General features: G+C 36.4%; 1 protein-coding gene across 1 annotated transcript in view; it reads left to right on the forward strand.

Annotated features, from left to right (window-relative positions):
* Window positions 1-20,229, forward strand: part of Mccc2 (methylcrotonyl-CoA carboxylase subunit 2) — a 188,734-nt gene that overhangs the window by 62,090 nt on the left and 106,415 nt on the right. Inside the window, exons 6-7 of the mRNA XM_090412413.1 lie at window positions 2,042-2,154; window positions 4,024-4,137. Coding sequence (XP_090268539.1) covers window positions 2,042-2,154; window positions 4,024-4,137 — 227 coding nt within the window. The remainder of the gene's footprint in view (window positions 1-2,041; window positions 2,155-4,023; window positions 4,138-20,229) is intronic.

Raw genomic sequence — 20,229 nt, forward strand, 5'->3', positions numbered from 1 at the left:
TGCATTGGCCAAATATTAGGGTGTTTGGCACATCCCTACTACAATACTCTACCCTTTACACTCAATTTCAGTTGCTACAACTGACTCCAAGAGTGAGATTTCACTAATGCCAATAATTTTAGGCCGCATCATATTCACCCATGCAACAAACTCAAGCCCTCCTGATGTTTCTGATATTTGTGTATAGACCTACAAGTCACCTCCTTACTTTTTGATATACTTATATCTGAAGTCTGTTTGGCTTGGTTGGGCAGCTTCTCTTTTCCATTCCAGACACTCAAAAAACCAAAACCCAAACTGTAGTCCATCCCTGCAGCAGATTCATAACCATGCTCATTGATATTCATCTCTATTACACCCAGTGGTGAGCTATAAGGGGCTCATATGAGCCCTTTGTTAAATTTTTCTCAAATTTGCAAGCCCCTTGTTCTTCTTGTTTACGTTTTTATTTTTTCAAAAAAAAAAAATTTTTTTTTGAAACATATTAAGCGACAAAATCATACGGTAACCTAAAAAAAATTAGTCTATTCGGCAGTGTATAGATTATTTGGAATTATTGTTTCAATTCCTCTATTACAAATGCACCCAAGTTTGAAAATAAAATAAGCACATGCACTATCTTTACCCTTCTCCTTTCTGGTAACCAATCAAATGTTTTATAAAAGATTATAAAAGATTTCATTCTTATTATATTTTGATAGTTAAAAAATGTTTTTCTTATGTAAGATAAATTAACACAGTTGATTGAGTGCAAATATTTCATGTTTAGATCATGAAATATTTGTTTAAAAATTATAGCATTTAGAGGTTGATTCTCCTCTCATACTTTTGATTGGAATTTTTACACAAGCTGTATTAATAAATGTTTTTGTGTGAAATACGGCTTCTTTTCTTTTCTTTTTTTTTTTTTTTTTTTTTGCTCGATGATGCAAGCCCTTTGTTAAAATTTCCATAGCTCACCATTGATTACACCTGAACACCCTAGCTGAACTTGCACATTTTCAGTATTCCTCCCAAGATTATCTAGTTTCCCTCACTCTACATTAGGTCTCACTGCAATAAATAATTCTTCTAGACACCTGATACTAAATCCATTCAAGTGCAGGCCATCCCTCTTATACAAGTATTTTCTACTATTATACTCAGTCTACACATCCAAAATATTACAAATATTACACCCATTTCTTCTACATAGCTCACTCATTGAATTATTTGCTATCATAGTCTTTCTTCTTAACATGTTACTGTTGTATCTCAGTAATAAACTAATAATTTTCACTTTCTCACTTCTTTCGTCTATCGTTTCATATCCTTCTCATACTATATTTATTACTCCATTCATTTATCATTAATTCCAACAAGCACTATTATCCCTTTTCTTTTTTGTTTCTCTATTGCATTTGTTTTGGCTACTAGGAAACTTAATGTAATGACTCCATTATATATATTACTTCACTGGTCAATTTTCTAATAATTCCTTTTAATCTGGGAATTTTATATGTTGATTTCTCTTCATTTATTCATCAATTTAAGCTTCTCATTTCCATATTCCACAATTCTACATTATCATTATCCTTAGCTTTTGATGCTGCTCAATTGTTCTGCTGGATTTTTGGTGCTGTTTTTAAAAACTATCTTAATTTAAAAATATGTCTTTGCAAATGTACTAAATACAGCACAGTAAAATCAGTAGAAACTAATATAGAATAGTAAAAATACATTAATCTAAAAAAAGAACTGAATAAATCAAAAAATGCCTATCTTACAGAAACTTCATTATTACAAGTCCACACTCAAAATAGCCTCAAAACAAGATCCATGAATATTAAATAATTTTTGATCCTTGAATTTCTCTTTATTAATGTTGCAAATGATTCCCACTATCTTATAGCAAAGTTAATGATTTAAAGTCTAATTTTTTTTTAAAGTATTATATCACAGTTATCAGTTTTCTCAATTTAACATGAATAAATTTTATTGACTAGAATAGCAATATTTCTGTTCTAAATAAATAGAAATATAGAAGACAAAACATTTTCAGTTGACTCGGGAGGTGCTAATCTGCCACATCAAGCAGAAGTTTTTCCTGATATCACCCACTTTGGCCGTATTTTTTATAATCAAGCTGTCATGTCATCATTGGGAATTCCTCAGGTTTGTATATTTTTAATGATTTCTTAAAAATTGAAGAAATACAATTATTATTAGAATCCTCTTTATTTCATCTTTAATGGGTATATGAATTGGTTATTTAAATTACTTGATTATATGGCATCCAATCATGTCGTTTTTTTTACCCTATTTAAAACTAGGATTTAACATGAAAATTGAGTTTTCTGATTTATGTTTTTTGCAATTTTACAGATTTCAGGTTATTCTATCTGAGTAACTGATCAAAACTATTATCTTTCTTGGTATACAGAAAAAAAATTCAACACTGAAAGATATTTATCTATATTATTACTTCCCACTGTCATCCTGTCCATATGTGATGTGTCATAAAGAGAGAGCATACACCACATTAACCAACAACAACCAAAGGTTGCAAGATATGATTAAGTCAGGAAGTACTCCTAAAGAATGTATATAATTTTAAAACTGTTGATAACATTTAATAGAAGCCATCAAATGTTTCAGCACTAATTTATGTTTTATGACATATCAATTTTATCTCCATAAACTTCAAAGGTGCAGTTATGTGTTAAAGCAGTGTGATTTAAAAGTTACTTTCACACTGATGACAAATGTTTCCACAATGATGATATCATCAAAACAACTCCATTTGCCACTTAAGGGACCAGGTGTGCATAAACTTTCCTACATGGTAAGATCTGTTATGTCATATAGTTGGGACTATTGGGAGAAATTCATATGAAAGAACATATTAAAGACTAGGAGAAAAGGAAAGGTGAGCACACAAATCTGTCCTAGCCCTTTCTACTATCAGTGAAAAAGCATCAGGTACTTTGGCAGCTCACAAGAATGCTTTATATTGAATTTAACAGCTGTGTTCACAAGTTCAAAAAAGCTGTTGAAATGACAAATTGTACAGTAAAGTGTAGCAAAAATCAAGGACTTATTTTAAATAGACTTTGGTCAGCATACATAAATGCCCTAAGAAGCTAGGAACTAGGTATGATAGACCTAGTGCAGCTCAGCCACAAGCCACATGTTTGAAATCTCAGCACATTGCGTACCATTAATTTAATGATGATTATATATATATATATATATATATATATATATACATATATATGCACTTTATGTTTTAGGAGTTACTGTTAATAAAATATTTTTGAAATTAAAATATTTTATTCCTGATAAAAGAAACTTGTATAAATCATTTTAACATAAGTGTTTGTTTCTTGTTTTTCGTACCAGAAATAATATCATAGGAAATTCCAACCACTGAAGCATAATATCAGTTTTACAGTTTATTTCTGAATTAAATTCTTGCAAAGAATCTGAATACAATGGATTCTGTTAAATCATTCATTAGATGTCTTTATTTGGTTTTACTGATTATCTGAACATTCAGAACCTATCTAAAATTGAAAAAGTAAAAAAAAATTGTTGTGATGTTAATTTACAACAAAGTGTTCAGATAACAGTTGTACTGGTTATTTGAACATTGTTTGTATTTGTAGTTATTCCAAAACAAGACGAGAATCATATGTCACACACTCACTGTATCAGTTCTGCAATGAAATCTTCAATATATAATCATTTAAATTGTGCACCAAAAATCATTCAAACATATATATATATATATATATATATAACCAAAGGCTAATTATTATTTGAAAAATCACAGTGAAAAAAAATTGTCTTACTATGCAAGTAAAACAAAAGATTTTTTTTACTCTTTCTTTGTTTCAGGTTAAATTTTTTATAATTCTGAAATTTAAAAAAAAATGCTTTAATCTTAATGTCAAGTGCAGAAATTAACATTAGCTTTTTTTTTTTTTATTAAAATCTTAAAAATTTTTCTTTGAAAGTTACATAATATATATTTTTAATTAGATAGCTGTAGTAATGGGAAGTTGCACTGCTGGTGGTGCTTACATTCCTGCCATGGCTGATGATAGTATTATTATTAAAAATCAAGGAACCATCTTTCTTGCAGGACCTCCTTTGGTGAGTTTTTTTGCATTAATCATTTGTAGTGCTAGATTTTTTTATTTTATTTATCCTTTTAGAGGATGCTTCTCTTCACATCACCGATAAAAAATAATTTTATTGGATTATATTAAAAAACTGGCTACTTACATAAAAATTATAAATAAAATGTTTACTTAATTTCTTAGCATCCTCAGCATAATTTAAATAATAGAACATCTACAATGCTATTGTTCAATAATTTAAATTATGTAATTAGTGTAATTGAGTGGTAGTGTTCTTATTATTACAATTATTACACAATTGTTACTGAAGTCCTAGCAAGGATTGGTGACAATGCACAAGAAAAAAAAGAAAAGAAAGATGATGCATTGTAAATTAACATTGATGAGGAGTGTTAAGTAATACTGTTTCCCATAATAAATGTAGTCATATTTGGATAATATAGTAATATTCCACAACTTTTTAAGCATAATAGTCTTCCCATGTGAAATCATATATAGGACTTTTTTTTTTTTAATATTCTCTGCAAATTCTTTCTGACTCATGATGTTTGTCTTTCTTATGTTCTTTATGACAAGCCACCAATGGTGGTTGAAGAATCTAAGATTGGCCAAATTTGGTAAGGCAAGTCCACGCTGCAGAGCATCTGATAAATAAGGGAATGCCAATAGAGGTGGCTCATCCTTCACTGTGTCCAGAATAAGCTAATACAGAATTGCATTAAAAAAAAAAAAAAAAGAAAAAAACATAAGAGCAGGTTTTTTATTGAAAGATTGTATTAAAAAGTTGTGAAGCATTCATCCAAATTTGAACAGATATGATGGACTCTGTTATGGGAAATAGTATTACTTAATACTTCTCACCAATGTTAATTCATTATTTTGTGTGTGTGCAGCTTGCATGCATGCACATACACTTTTGCTAAGGACTTCAGTTATAATCAGGACTGTACTACTATACTTTACCTTGTGATGATGATTGTTGATCTTTCTGTTATTTGTCCCCCCCCCCACCCCCCCCCCCCCCCACCCCCCCCCCCCCCCACCCCCCCCCCCCCCCACCCCCCCCCCCCCCCACCCCCCCCCCCCCCCACCCCCCCCCCCCCCCACCCCCCCCCCCCCCCACCCCCCCCCCCCCCCACCCCCCCCCCCCCCCACCCCCCCCCCCCCCCACCCCCCCCCCCCCCCACCCCCCCCCCCCCCCACCCCCCCCCCCCCCCACCCCCCCCCCCCCCCACCCCCCCCCCCCCCCACCCCCCCCCCCCCCCACCCCCCCCCCCCCCCACCCCCCCCCCCCCCCACCCCCCCCCCCCCCCACCCCCCCCCCCCCCCACCCCCCCCCCCCCCCACCCCCCCCCCCCCCCACCCCCCCCCCCCCCCACCCCCCCCCCCCCCCACCCCCCCCCCCCCCCACCCCCCCCCCCCCCCACCCCCCCCCCCCCCCACCCCCCCCCCCCCCCACCCCCCCCCCCCCCCACCCCCCCCCCCCCCCACCCCCCCCAATTGTTTTTACTGTATTCAGGGAGCATTGGGCAGCAGTCGTAATATCCTTATTTTGATGGCGGGCACGAATCATCATGATACAAGTTATTCTCTTCCATGATTCAGGTGGGTTCCAGCTATCCATCCTTTCTGACATCTTGTATATGAATGAAGAAGGGTCCAAACTTTTAAATGAAGAGAAGTGTGTGTTAATACATGTAACTTACGGAAAAATATAATTAATTATAAATATGTCAAATTTATCCCGAACACCCTGTATATATATATAATCACAATGACTTCTCAAAACTTTGAGATAGGAATATAGTCAGAGTGGTCATGCTTTGGACAGTCAAAGTTTCAAAAAAATAGATGATCTATTTCTTCATTTGATTCCAAAGAACTCTGTGTTCAGTGTCAGTGACAAGGCCACACTTAACAGATTCTGAAAATTTGATGTATCCTCATGTTTTTAGATTCTAATCTTAACAGACTGGTCTATTTGTCCAAAATAATGATGTCTACATGAAAAGGGCACGTGATTGGTGCCAAGAAAAAGGTGATAATTTATCCTTGGTGATTGATAGAAAAGACAATTTCTGATCTGGTTTGAAAGTGGTGTATAGTTTGTACTTGTTAAGAACCCTGTACTGTGTGTTCCTTTAAGGTAGGATATGGATACTCTTTTTACATCAGATTGTATGAGGTGCTACTAAAAGCTAGGAGAGTGTGAATAGCATGCACGAATTCATTGTAGTGCAGTTTTCTGCCTCTATAAGGGATGAGCAGCACCATTTGTGAATCAGTATGTCGATAGTTTGCAAGCTGGGAGGCTGTATTCTTAGGCTATGTGCATTTTTGTAACATGTTTTAGTGGTTTGGCAATTTTCTTCTCTACCTGAAATAGCAGATTTTAAGGAGTAAAAAATCTGCATCAAATTTTGCTTCAATCTCAAAAAAACTGCATTTGGTGAGAATACTATGATTCAAAGCAAAACTTTTTTTTGTGGTACAAATGCTTCAAGGATGAATGAACATCTGTCAATGATGAGTGTTTTGGATGACCACCAACAAGCACAAAACCAGAAAACATTGCAAAAGTGCATGAGGCTATCATTGCAGATTGTGGTGAGCTATCCATGATATTTGGGAGATTGTACTACTGTTGTATGGGACCGTTCAATGCATTTTGTCACACATTTTGAACATGTGACCCATTACTGCAAAATTTGTGCCGAGACTGCTGAGTGAAAACCAGAAAGAACATCATGTTGCTGTCTGCATGGAGCTCAAAGAACAAACCAGAGATGACCCTAGCTTCATCTGCAAGGTCATAAGTCGTGATGAATCATGCGTTTAATGTGAGTTATCACCCTGAGACAAAGCAGCAGTTGTAAAATTTACTGTGACCAAAAAAAATGTGTCAGATTTGCAGCAATGTCAATATTGATTGGTTTTTTTTTTTACAAAGGCTTGTTCACAAGGAATTCCCCCCCCCCCCCCCCCCCACCTCTGAGGTTTTGAACTGGCTAAGAGGGCATTCTGTTCCCCAAGATGAAATTCTGACTGACTGAAAGGGCATCGATTTGACATGATTGAAGAGAACTAGGCAGAATTGAAGGAAGTGCTAAACACAGTCACACTTGAGGATTTCTAGGGATGCTTGGAATCATGGAAAAACTGCTGGGATTGCTATATCCCAGTTTCCACTGTCCAAGGCATTGGAAACTGAGAATTAGGGTGAGTAATTTTTTCATCATCATCATCATCAAATTCCTGACATGTAGTACCCTATGGGGTGTACAGGATATGATAGTACTACATGAAAAATTTACATCATTATTAACTTCCTATCTACAATTTTCCTCCGAATCAGTCTGTTACCTGTCACGACTCCAATATTATCAGATCTTATATTTCTGTCTTCTAAGGCACTTTTTACCATATCAATCCACCTATATCTTGGTCTTCCTCTGGGTCTTTTTCCTGTTAACCTGGCAGAGAACACTTGTTTTGCTAATCTTTCCTCTCCCATTCTGTTTAAGTGACCATACCATCTGAGATTAGCTCTGCTAACGCATTCCTAGATGCTGACAATGTCAAGTTCGTTCCTAATATCCTCGTTTTTAATATGATATTGCCATTGATGCCATCTGTTCATGCTCCTAATCTTTCTCAGGACTCTCATATCTTCTGTCTCTAGTCTTTGGTTAAGTGTTACTTCTGACCCATAAGTTAAAATTGGTTTGAACACTGTCTTGTATATAGCTAATTTAGTGTTTTGACTAATTTCTCTCTTATTCCATATCAGTTTATTCACTTGACTTCTTACCATACCAGCTTTGTTGATTCTGTTGTCTATTTCCATATTTAACCTACCATCTTCACTAAAAATCGTGCCAAAGTAGCTGAAATTTTACTTGTTTTATAGATTCTATATTCACAATACAGTTGATATTTTCAATGCTACTGCCTATTTTCATTGTCTTTGCCTTGTTATTTCTGACCTTCATACCATATCTATTACAACAGTTATTCAATTTAGTCAGGGAATCTTGTGCACTTGTAGTGGATTTATTTAGAAGTATAACATATAAAGAACTGAGATTAACATCTCCAATTTTGATATCAGGTTTAATACCACTTTTCTTCATAATGTGATCCATATAGATAATGAATAACATAGGGGGATAATGTAGATCCTTGTCTGACACCAGATTTAACATTAAACCATCTTCCTGTACTTCCTTCAATTCTAATTGCCGACTTACAACTCAAATAATGACTATGTAGTGTAGGGTATTGAATAGCTTCCCTCTTGGCACCTTGTCATATACTTTTTCCAGATCTATAAAACTTATATACGATCTTTGTTATATTCCTATGTATTTGTCGTAAAGTGAAAATCTGATCCTGACAGCCTTTATTCGACCTGCGTTCAGCTTGATCTTCCCCAAGCTTCTCTTCCACAATCCTTCTCAACTGTTTCTCAAGTATACTTGCATAAATCTTACCAGGAACACTCAGTGGAAGAAATACCTCTGTAATTTTCACATTCAGTTTTATTTCCCTTTTTATATATGGGTATTATGAGAGCTCTACTCTAATCATCCGGATTTCATCCCTCTAGCTAGGCCTTCTGAACTATGCAGTGCAGCCACTATAAGACTTTTATACCTCCATTCCTGAGCATTTCTGGTTGAATATCATCTACTCCTGCTGCCTTTCCACATTTCAGGCTTTTGATGGCTTTTTCTACTTCAATCATGGATATGTATTCCTGACTGCATGCCTGGTCAGTGTTTTTTACCACTGTGCTCTCATCACTGCTTGTTTCATTTAGCAATTTTTCAAAATAATTACTCCATACATCAAGGATATCTTTTTCTAAAGTTATCAGGTCACCTTTATCATCTCTAATTCCTTTCACAGCACTCTTCCTCCATTTCTGAGCTTCTTCAACAACTTCCAGAATATCTTGCAACCTTCTTGATATTTATTTTCTATGTTCTTACCAGTCTTCCCATGACTTTTGTTTATTTAGTTTTACACATTGCATAGCTTTTTTACATTTGTCTCCGTATTCTCTAAGAGCACAAGTTGACTTATTTGCCAGGTACTTTTGATATGCTTTCTTCTTTTTCTTTGCTTCTTTAACTTCCTGTGTCCACCATGGGGTTCTGATTTTTCTATCCTTGCAGACAACCTCACCACATGATCGATTCAGCCAGAGAGGCTGAATCAATCAGTGTTTTCTTCAGGGCTTGCCACTGAATCTCCACAGTTTGATTCCTGTTCTCAAACTCTTTTTTTTTCTTCTTTTTTTTTTTTTTTATTTGAATAATGTTTGTGTACAAGGGTGGTCTGAAAAGGTCTCGGCAATCTCCCTTAGGACTGATACATTTATTCCAGCTCCATTATCCTGTCCCTGTAGTGGTTCTCAGTAAGATCTGCAAAATACCCCTCTACAGCTGCAATCACCTCTTGATTTGAAGAAATAATCTGACCAGTGAGGAAGAGTTTTAGTTTTGGGCAGAGATAGAAGTCAGAGGGAGCCAAGTCTGGGGAATAAGGTAGATGTTCCAACAGTTCATAGTGCAGATCCCTTAATTTCCCATTGCCAAAAAACACCTTTGTGGCAGGTGCGTTGTCCTGATGAAAGATGATTTTTTTCTTCTGCAGACCATGTCTTTTCTCATGAATGTTTTCTTCTAGTCTGGTTAAAAGATCGGAATAATATTCTCCAGTTATTGTTTTACCCTCTTCAAGATAATTAATAAACAAAATGCCTTTAGCATCCCAAAATACTGTTGCCATAACCATACCTGCTGATGGAACCAACTTTGTCTTCTTTGTTGCTGAACAACCGGCATCTCTGTCCACTGTTTTGACTGCTGTTTGGATTCTGGTGTGTAATAATGAATCAAAATCTCATCCATAGTAATAAATCTACACACAAAATCAGTTTTATTTTTGTTAAAACGCTCCAAGCACTGTTCAGAGATTTTCATGTGAATGTGTTTTTGATCTGCTGTGAGCAAGCACGGCACCCATCTTGCACAAAGCATTTTCATTTGCAATTCTTCATCTGCAAAATATATCCTACACGTTCTTTTGAAATGCCTATAGTCTCAGCAATTTCACGCACTTTGACTCGCCGGTCATCCAATACCATATTGTGCACTTGATGAATGATTTCTGGTGTTGTTACACTTTCCGGGCGTCCTTCACGTGGATCATCTTCAACACTGGTACAGCCACATTTAAAATCGGCAGCCCATTTATTAATTGATAAAAACCAAGGAGAATAGTTCCCATAAACTTTTATGAACTTCGAATGAATTTCTTTTGTGATCAGAATCAGAATTCTGATCACAAAAAGAAATTGTGATCAGAATTTTATAACTGCACAATACTCAATTTTATCCATTTCAAGGGATACAGATAACACTTTTGCTTCAGACAGCTGTATAATACAAACTACTTGATAGAATGACTTGCGATTTCACATGGATGCTTATGACAGATGTACCAACTTAGAAAAAAAAATCTTGCCAATAGTGTTGCCATCTATGGTACATGTTTTTCTTTTCAATATGAAATTCAGTTTTATTGTGCTCAAGACTAAATTGTGATCACTTCCAGTTTCAAATCCTCTGTATACACTCTGATGTCCTGCACAGGGAGAAAACATTACTATCAACAATAACGTGGTCAATGAGAGTTTTCTTATTCCTTGCCTCTTCTCTCCATGTGAATTTGTGCACATTTTTATGTTGGAACATGATGTTAGTAATAACCAGTCCATGTCCTGAGCAGAAATGCAAAAGGTGTTTGCCATTATTATTAGCTTTGCTCTTTTCTCCAAATTTTCCCAAAATATTTTTGTATGTCTGACAATTATTTCCTACTCTGCTATTTATATCCCTAACAAGGACCAACTTTTCTTTTTTCATTGTATCAGTTGCTTTCTCTAAAGCCTCAAAATATTCCTCTGCCTTTGTAAAGCCTTCTGTGGAACCATAGGCACAAATAAGTCTTATTGTCCAGTTCCCCATTCTGATATTTGCCCACATCACTCTACTTGAGACTGCCTGTCATTCAGAAAATTATACTTGTATTTAGTGTTGAATACTATGGCTACTCCTTCTTTTCATAGATTGTCAATGCCTGAATATGACATTTTGTATTTATTGCTCAGAAAGATCTCACCAGTTTTTGTCCTTTTTGTTTCAGTCACCCCTATTATGTTGATCTGGTACTTATCCAATTCCTCAGCTAGCTCCATTTCTTTACCATTCAGGCTTCTCATGTTGATAGTACCATCTTGAACTCTGGTGATGTTGAGTTGAGATGTATTTTAGGATTTGTTCCAGTAGCTTTTCACTGTTTGCCTTGGTTCCCTGGCAAAAACAACCATGGCCTTGTTTAACTGGGTAACACCCCAGCCAGCATGAAATTCTGTCATGTTGTACCATCATTTTATAATTTGGTTTAATCCAATAGGAATACGATTTAGTCGGCTAAATCCTAAATCCCAGCCACTCCTCGTTTGTTCGATATTTAGGTAGATACCTAACAGGGTGCACCACGAGATGGTGAGGATTGGACATTAGGTCAGAAGCCCTGGTCGGTTCTCCGCATTCCTTTAAAGACTATGTGGAGGTCTCCTCTCATTTATACAGCTGTGACACTTAAGCACCCCAAATTCTCTTAACTTTTGGGTGGCACCTTGTATAGTCTGGTTGATGGATGATATCTATTAATAATTTTATGGAATGTGGATTAGTTATATCCATTAGTAGACAATTTGATTTTTATTTTATTTCTTTCAGTAGAAGAGAGTCAGATTTATACAAAACCTAATTCTCCTTCTGTTGGAAGGGAAAGTTTATAGAAAATTGATTACTGCCTGTAAAAGTATAGATTGTTAAAGTATCCAGAAAGGGATACCTTTTTTGAACTTTATATGGAGTACATGGAGTTTATTTTATCAAGTGATTGTGGTAATTCTTCCTCTGAGTGAGATCACACTGCAGAGATATCATTCACAAAGCTAGATACTAGATAATGGTACTGAAGTGTTGACTTTCCAGATATTCCATAAAAGAATCAGCACAACTTGGTCAGATAGGATTGAGGATTGCCCATGGCTATTTGCTTGATCTGTTTGTACAGCTTATTCCTGAACAAGTTGTACAAGCAAATATAACAATAGCTTCTAAAAGATATTGTTAATTTGTTTGAATTCACCATCAACACATGCTATTTTACACAAATTAACAATATCTGTGGAAATTTGTTTGTAAGAACTGAAGGATTTCTTGAAGTGTTATGTTGGTGAATAGGGAAACTGCATCAAAAGAATCTGTTTCATTGTTCAGCAAATATGTCTTAAATATCTGTGCTGTTTTTAATATATGAACTAGTGTTGCCAGTGAGACCGCGCGGTTAGCCTAGTGGCTTTGCGCCTCGCAACCATATGCCTGGGGAAGGAGTGTCCCAGGTTCGATTCCCATTGTAGACGTGAGGAATTTGAGGATCTTCCTCAGGCATAGCCGAGTTAGCCGGTCTTGGGCGCGGTCAGTAGGGTTTTTTCCGCCAGTTTATCTGGTGTTTTTCATCCCGTAAACAGGCAAACCGGCCCCGTGAACATACACCTCTACAGTCAAAAATATATCCCCCCAGCGGCAGACCAGGTGACTGGTTGGTTGGGAGTAGTACTAACAGGTAGTCGCATCTAAGTAACACGCGGACCCTGCATAGAAAGTGGGAATAACGCGAAGAAGAAGAAGTGTTGCCAGTGAGGTTTCAAAGAAGACTAGAAGGATATTTAGCAAGACATAAGTGAGAGACACAATACAGTCAGCTCTAGAATTTAATGGATGACTCTTTATGAACCAGGAAGACCATAGATATGTTTAGAATGAGTAATGAATCCACAATTTTTCAACAGCAGAAGCAATCCTATGAATGTATGAAATCCAATAATTTATTTAATTTGTTTATTTGCTCTCTTCTAATTACACAGTATAGACTGTTCTGTCCCTGAGTAAAACATTAGGTTTATTACATTGTAGTCTTGTATTTTAACAATTTGCTCATATTTCATAATTAAATTTGACAAAAGAAATTTCTGATACCGAATCCTTGCAAGCTGATCTAAAGCTTTCCTGGACAACTGACAATAAACATTAGTTCAGTGTTGCTAAGTGTAAGATTATGCATTTTTCATTGAGGATGTTGCAGGCAGCGTGTTTCATTAAGAGTAGTTTGCTACAAGTGGTTAGTGAAGCTAGTCCCGAGCATGATGGTAGATAGAATGTGAAAGTTTAGGAGCCGCATTGCTAACATGTCAGTAATTGCAAATGTTGAAGGGATGAATGTATGAAATCCAATAATTTATTTAATTTGTTTATTTGCTCTCTTCTAATTACACAGTATAGACTGTTCTGTCCCTGAGTAAAACATTAGGTTTATTACATTGTAGTCTTGTATTTTAACAATTTGCTCATATTTCATAATTAAATTTGACAAAAGAAATTTCTGATACCGAATCCTTGCAAGCTGATCTAAAGCTTTCCTGGACAACTGACAATAAACATTAGTTCAGTGTTGCTAAGTGTAAGATTATGCATTTTTCATTGAGGATGTTGCAGGCAGCGTGTTTCATTAAGAGTAGTTTGCTACAAGTGGTTAGTGAAGCTAGTCCTGAGCATGATGGTAGATAGAATGTGAAAGTTTAGGAGCCGCATTGCTAACATGTCAGTAATTGCAAATGTTAAAGGGAACACTAATTTATAGAAGTAAGGAAGTTATTCTTCCAATGTGCAAAGCTTTAATAAGACTACAACATCTTTTTACCTAAATGCTGATATGTGCAGTAAATGAACAGCTGTATAACTGCAGGTATCTAAGACTGAAGACCTCATCTTGACTGTGATGCACAGGTATGGTCACCTGGGTTCAGAGGTGAGAAGATAGTTGAAAAGATCCAGCATTGGGTAACTAAGATGATATCACACTTATGAAATTGTTCATATGAGAACAATCTTAGGGAATGTCTTCAGAGTTTGAGTAATAGATTACAGAGAGGAGATATAATAGAAACGTAAGTTATTAAGGGGATCTTTTAGTATAGATATGTGAGATTGTGCAGCTCATTCGATGGGTGAAGAGCATGTGTCATTCACTGGAAACAGAGTAAGATTGTATGTTGATGTGAGTGCATCTTTATTGAATGCTTTCAAATAAATATTTGGTGTGTTGATTTATGGTTTATTGGTGCAAGAAAGCAGGGTTCATACTGTGCCATAGCAAAGGTTACAGCAATGCATAAATAGTCAAACTAGTAAACAGTACACATGTACAAAAGCCAGCCAAGCAATGCAGTATATACATATAAATAAAATTACAGCAAAGGTTTTGCTGTCCTAGCTGGCCGAGAATCCGAACAATTGTAACATTTGTAACAGAACAAATCTGAACCAAAATGAAGTTAATGAGCTTAAATTGTAATGGGATAAATACCAAAGAATGCCAAAACCTGCTGATCAATGAAATTTATAAACAATTGCCGGACATCGTAATGCTGCATGAAACAAGAATTCACGTGCCAGAGCCAGTAACACGGCTAGAAAAAAAACTTGCCCAGCACTACATTCTAATCAATGAACCTGCCAGCAGTAGTTCTAGCGGAGGAGTAGCTATCCTTATCAAAAGGACACCATACATGCAACTGCTGTCCCACGAGGTCTCTGTCAGGCACAGAACCCTAGAAGTTGACATACGTCTTGACAATAAAATATTAACCTTAATGAATGTGTACGGCCCAACAAAACGTGAAGAAAAAAACTACATTTTGGCAGATAATTAAAGAAAATCTGCAACAGAAGGACATAGCAGTAATTGCAGGTGATATGAATTTCATGGAACAGCCCTCCATTGATCAGGAGAAAGGGTCACAAGCACCACAGAAAGGACACACCAAGACCTTTGTAGATTGTGGACTAACAGACGCCTTCAGATTCCTGCATCGGAGAAAAAAAGGACTTTGCTCCTGGAAATGCCTCAAGAATCAACAGGATTTACCTATCCCAATACAGAGTCTTCACTGCAAGCAGTGTTGAACATATCCCTGTAACTTTTGGTGATCGCTACATGGCAATAGCAGAATTTCAACTGCCTCACAAGGATAAAAGAACAAAATTCATCAACAGGAATTTCCCACTGTATAAATTTAACCAGAACTTAACGAAAGATGAAAAATTCAACAAAGAAGTACAAAATTTAATATCAGACATAGAAAAAATAGTCAATCCAATCATAGCCTGAGAAACCTTCAAAAGAAATATAAAAAACGCAGCCATAAAAATCAGCACTGAAAGAAAACACCAACAAAACCAAGAAAGAGAGGCAGATCTAAAGAAACTATTCAGCCTGTACTACATGGATCGGACAAACCAGAAGTTAAACAAGAAATAAATCTAATTAAAGACAAAATTAAAACACAACAACTTCAGGAAATAGAAGGAGCATGGCTCTGCTCCTGGTTAAGAACCATAGAAAATGATGAGGACAAAATATCCATAGCTTGGATTTTCGAAAAACGGAATTACGAAAGAAAAAAAATAGAAGGCCTACGCTACAATGGGAAAATTATTCAAGAAGATGCTGAACTACTGCATGCTATTCACGAGTACTTTGCAACACTGTTCTCAGAAAAACAAAGTAAGGAACTGGAGAGAAACATATTCCTCTCCTTCATACTTAGGATAACCCAGTAGGAGGAAGAAGAAATTTCCATCCCAATAACATCAGCAGAATTCAGGCAAACAGTAAAGCATTTACCAGACAAGAAATTCCCTGGAGAAGATGGTCTTACAAATGAATTTTACAAGAACTACTTTCAAAATTCGAGCATTTATTTATGAGAAAGAAATATACAAAACACAAATAAAGCCAGGCAGATTCAGCACAGGATACATCACACTTATCCCGAAAACTTCAGACACAGAGAAATTAAAAGCAATGGAGAGGGATAACTCTTTTAAACACCAACTACAATATCATCTCAAAAATCCTGTCCAGTAGAATACAGAAGTACCTACAGAAATTAATATCTCCTGCACAGACTTGTGGAAGACACAATTACTCATTTAAGATCAGTATATGAGTACCATACTCTGACCAACAAAACCTGTGTCCTACTAGGCTTGGATACGGAAAAGGCATTTGACACCATAAGCCACGTATATACAGTCATTCCATGACTTACGTCCAGGTTCTGTTCCATCCGGCAGGACATAAGTCAGTACATTAAATCCACAGAGTTATAGGCTGCGTGGTTAGCCTAGTGGCTTTGCGCTTCACAACCATATGCCTGGGGAAGGAGTGTCCTGGGTTCGATTCCCGTCGCTGACATGAGGAGCTTAAGGATCTCCCTCAGCCATAGCCAAGTTAGCCAGTCTTGGGCGTGGACAGCAGGGTTTTCCCCCCAGTTTATCATCCCACAAGCAGGCAAACTGGCCCCTTGAACACACACATGGATCTACAGCCATAAATACTTAACCCACCATGAGGGGGCTCAACTCACCCCAATAGGGATAGGGGAGGAAACTCCATATGAATAAATAAATAAATAAAAACAGAGTTATAGGGGTTAGGAACTTAACTGTAATAAGTATACTGTCATTTTAATTTTTAAACCTTATTATAAAACTATACTGTGTGTTACTGCCACTATAAAACAGGAGAACAATCACCCAAATCTTCCTCCACAATCATCTTTATTACTTCCCTGTGTGAACAATCAGACTGTGGCTCTTCTGGTGTAATCTTTGTTTTTTTGATGAAAATGTCCAATGTGCTTTGCTTGTTCCCCTTCTTTTCATCATAAATTTTTTCATAGCAAGCAAACGCATCATGTACTTTTATTTCTATAATTAAGTAGCGTTCAACATTAGGGTCCATGTCTTCAGACATTTTGAGAACATTGCTAACTGCAAAGAAGACCCTTCACTGTAAATTGTTTAACTACCTCTTCCTGTTTCTCTTTTCCCCTCTTCCTTTTTTCATTTTTCCTCTTCTGCAACAGTTGTTCCAGTTCGACCAATTCTTTGTTGGTCAACTCTTCAGGGGAACTTTCTATGAGTTGAATTATGTCGTCATCATTTATTTCGAGATTCAGATTGTTTGCTTTTTTTTAATGTCTAGTGTTTAACTAAGTCTTTTTAGTGTTTAAAAAAGGGGCACTCCTAAACGAAAGCAGGCAAAATAGCTATAAAAATAATAGTTTTTAAGAGGAGTAACATGGAAGTTTTCCCAGAAATAATACCTTTTTAATGTCTTTTTCCATATGCCACTCATACATTGAAAGGTCACTTCGTTCCAAGCCACAGCAATATTTTTAATAGCATGATAAATATTGAATGTTTTCCAGAATTGCATGAGAATCTGGTCTTTTCCTTCAGTAACAGAAATGGCTTGTGAAAAATTTCTCCATAGATAATAGGCTTTAAACACTGCAAGAACTCCCTGATCCATTAGTTGGATCAATGAAGTAGTGTTTGGAGGGAGAAACGTGACCTTGAACTTGGTGAACATCACCGCTACAAGACAGATGACCTGGAGCATTATCTAGAATTTAAAAAATTTTAAATTCTACATTTTCTTTCACACAATAGCTTTTTATTTCACTCATGTAACAGGCATTTTTGTGGATGAATGTCAGCTTGGGCATTTTTTTTCCGAAACAAGGATGTCTCATCCATATTAAATATTTGCTGTGGCAAATAATTTTCTTCTGTAATAATTTTATCCAATTTTTCCACAAACTCCTTGGTAGTCTTCTCAGTACTTGCAGATTCCCATACATTTTCACATTATGCAGCGCAAAATGTGTCTTGAATCTCATGAACCAACTGGAAGAAGCAATGAATTCGTAGTCATAATCGGATTATGCTTTCTCCTTCAACATGTTGAAGAGACTTAGTGCCTTAACGGTTATGGTCACAGTGCTAAGGGGTATGCTCTTTTGGTTCAGGTCCTCTATCCATGATGCAAGTAGCTTTTCCATATCACCGATAGGACATTGTCGTTGCTTTGTCACTATTGTTGATTTAATGGAAGCAGATCCTTTCACAGCCTCTACGATTTATCCTTATTTTTCAAAATGGTCATCACTGTAGAATGAGACCATCTGAAGTCATGTATGAACATTGATGAGCTTACCCATCAATATGATCACAGCGTGACAGACCCGCTTCATATTGCTTTATAAATTTTTTGTGCAACATTGCGAAACAATATTTCGTGATGTTGCACAAAACCGCGAAATATTTAACAATAAATACACAAATAATCCATTTCTCAAACACAAAATCAACAGAGGAACTGTCGAAGTCATGTGCCGACTTGCAACAGCTGCATGGAGAACTCCATGCAGCTGTTGCAAGACCACAGAAACAGCAAACACTAAGGCATACCACGGATATGGAATAGCATTCCTACAGAAATGCCTTTCACACAGAATAATCAGCACAATGCCATAGATTCATGGAAGACTTACCAGGATGTTTACAGGCATGGCGGAGGGATACGTATTTGTGACAGACCACATCAGCACTGAAACCTTAATAAGTCAAAAAACAAAAGCAACATACTACAAACTAAGTAGAACAACCTTTCCCATACCACAACATAGAGAATTAAGAAGAGGACAAATTACACTCAGTCCTGTACTAAACAATGTCAAGCTACCAATAAATCCGAGATATAAAACCTTCTTCTTTAAAGTACCCATGCCTGCCTCCCAACCAAAATGTGGATAGTGGCTAAAGGTATACCTCTTGAAGGGCATGCAACATGTCAGTTTTGCTAGGAACCGGAAACACTATACCACCTAATGATATATTGCAAAGAAGCAGAAGTAGCTTGGAAAGCCGTTAAAAGTTGGCTTCCTGAAATCCAACTAGTCTATGAGGAAATATTATTCTTGCTAAAAGGAAAACATATAAACAGGGTGCAAACAATAGTTCTGATCCTAACGATGTACGCAATTTGGGCTCACAGGTGCGACCATGCATATGGAAGAAAAGACAGTGTCCTGGAACCATAAAACTACATCACTACATCCAGGAAGCGATCATTAGTTCGATCCAATCTAGAAGAATGACTTCAGAGGAATGAGCACACTTAACCTCCAACCTTATATCAGCTGAGAAATCCATCCAACCAACAAAAGAACGACACCACCATCACTTCACAGTCCAAATCCAAAGCACAATCAGAAAAAAAACTCCTAGCTCTCCACTTCCATCAGAAGAAACAGTGAAACAGTGCCTGAATCATGTGGAACAGATAGCCCACCGTAGGAAAAAGAATGATCCCTTATATCAACAGAAACAGGGAATTCACGGCTTCATATTTAACAGGAAAAAAAAAAAAAAAATGTAAGAAAAACTAAGACTTCAGAATTTATGTGAAAGGTATGTATATGACCAGGGGCATGTCAAGAGTATTTGCTGCCCGGGTGCAAATACTTTTATCAGTCGCCCCTAATACTGCATTGTATAATCCAAATTAGATTATACAATGCAGTATAAGTTACATAAAATGCCGCCCGGGTGCGGTGCACCCTTTGCACCCTCGGGTTGGCGTGGCCCTGTATATGACTATAACAGTTACTTGTAATATAATAATATAATAGAAGAAATTCTGTATATGATTGTATATGAATGTTATTTTGCTGTACAGATGGCATATATAATTTATTTTGTAGTATATAGCTTGTTAAATGTATATAATAAGTATGATATATATGGTATGTAAATATAATTTACTGTGCATTCCTTAAAGAAAAAACAGTGTCTTAAACCCAACTGAGAGGGGAAAAAAAAGCTAACAAAGCTGGAAAATGCCTCAACTTAATTAATGTAATAGAAAATTACATTACAATTAACAACATTGTAATATAACAGATGAAACTTCGATTGAAACGATGGTATAACAATCTTACTTTGATATACATATTGTATATATAATTCATAATTTCATAATGATGTAAACAATTGCAACAGTTGTTAATAAAGTTGTTGTTGTTTTTTTTGTAAAAAAAAAAAAAAAA

The sequence above is a fragment of the Typopeltis vanoorti genome, chromosome 22 (assembly GCF_054136105.1).
Source record: "Typopeltis vanoorti isolate ZY-2024b chromosome 22, IOZ_Tvanoo_1.0, whole genome shotgun sequence".
Lineage (NCBI taxonomy): Eukaryota > Metazoa > Arthropoda > Arachnida > Uropygi > Thelyphonidae > Typopeltis > Typopeltis vanoorti.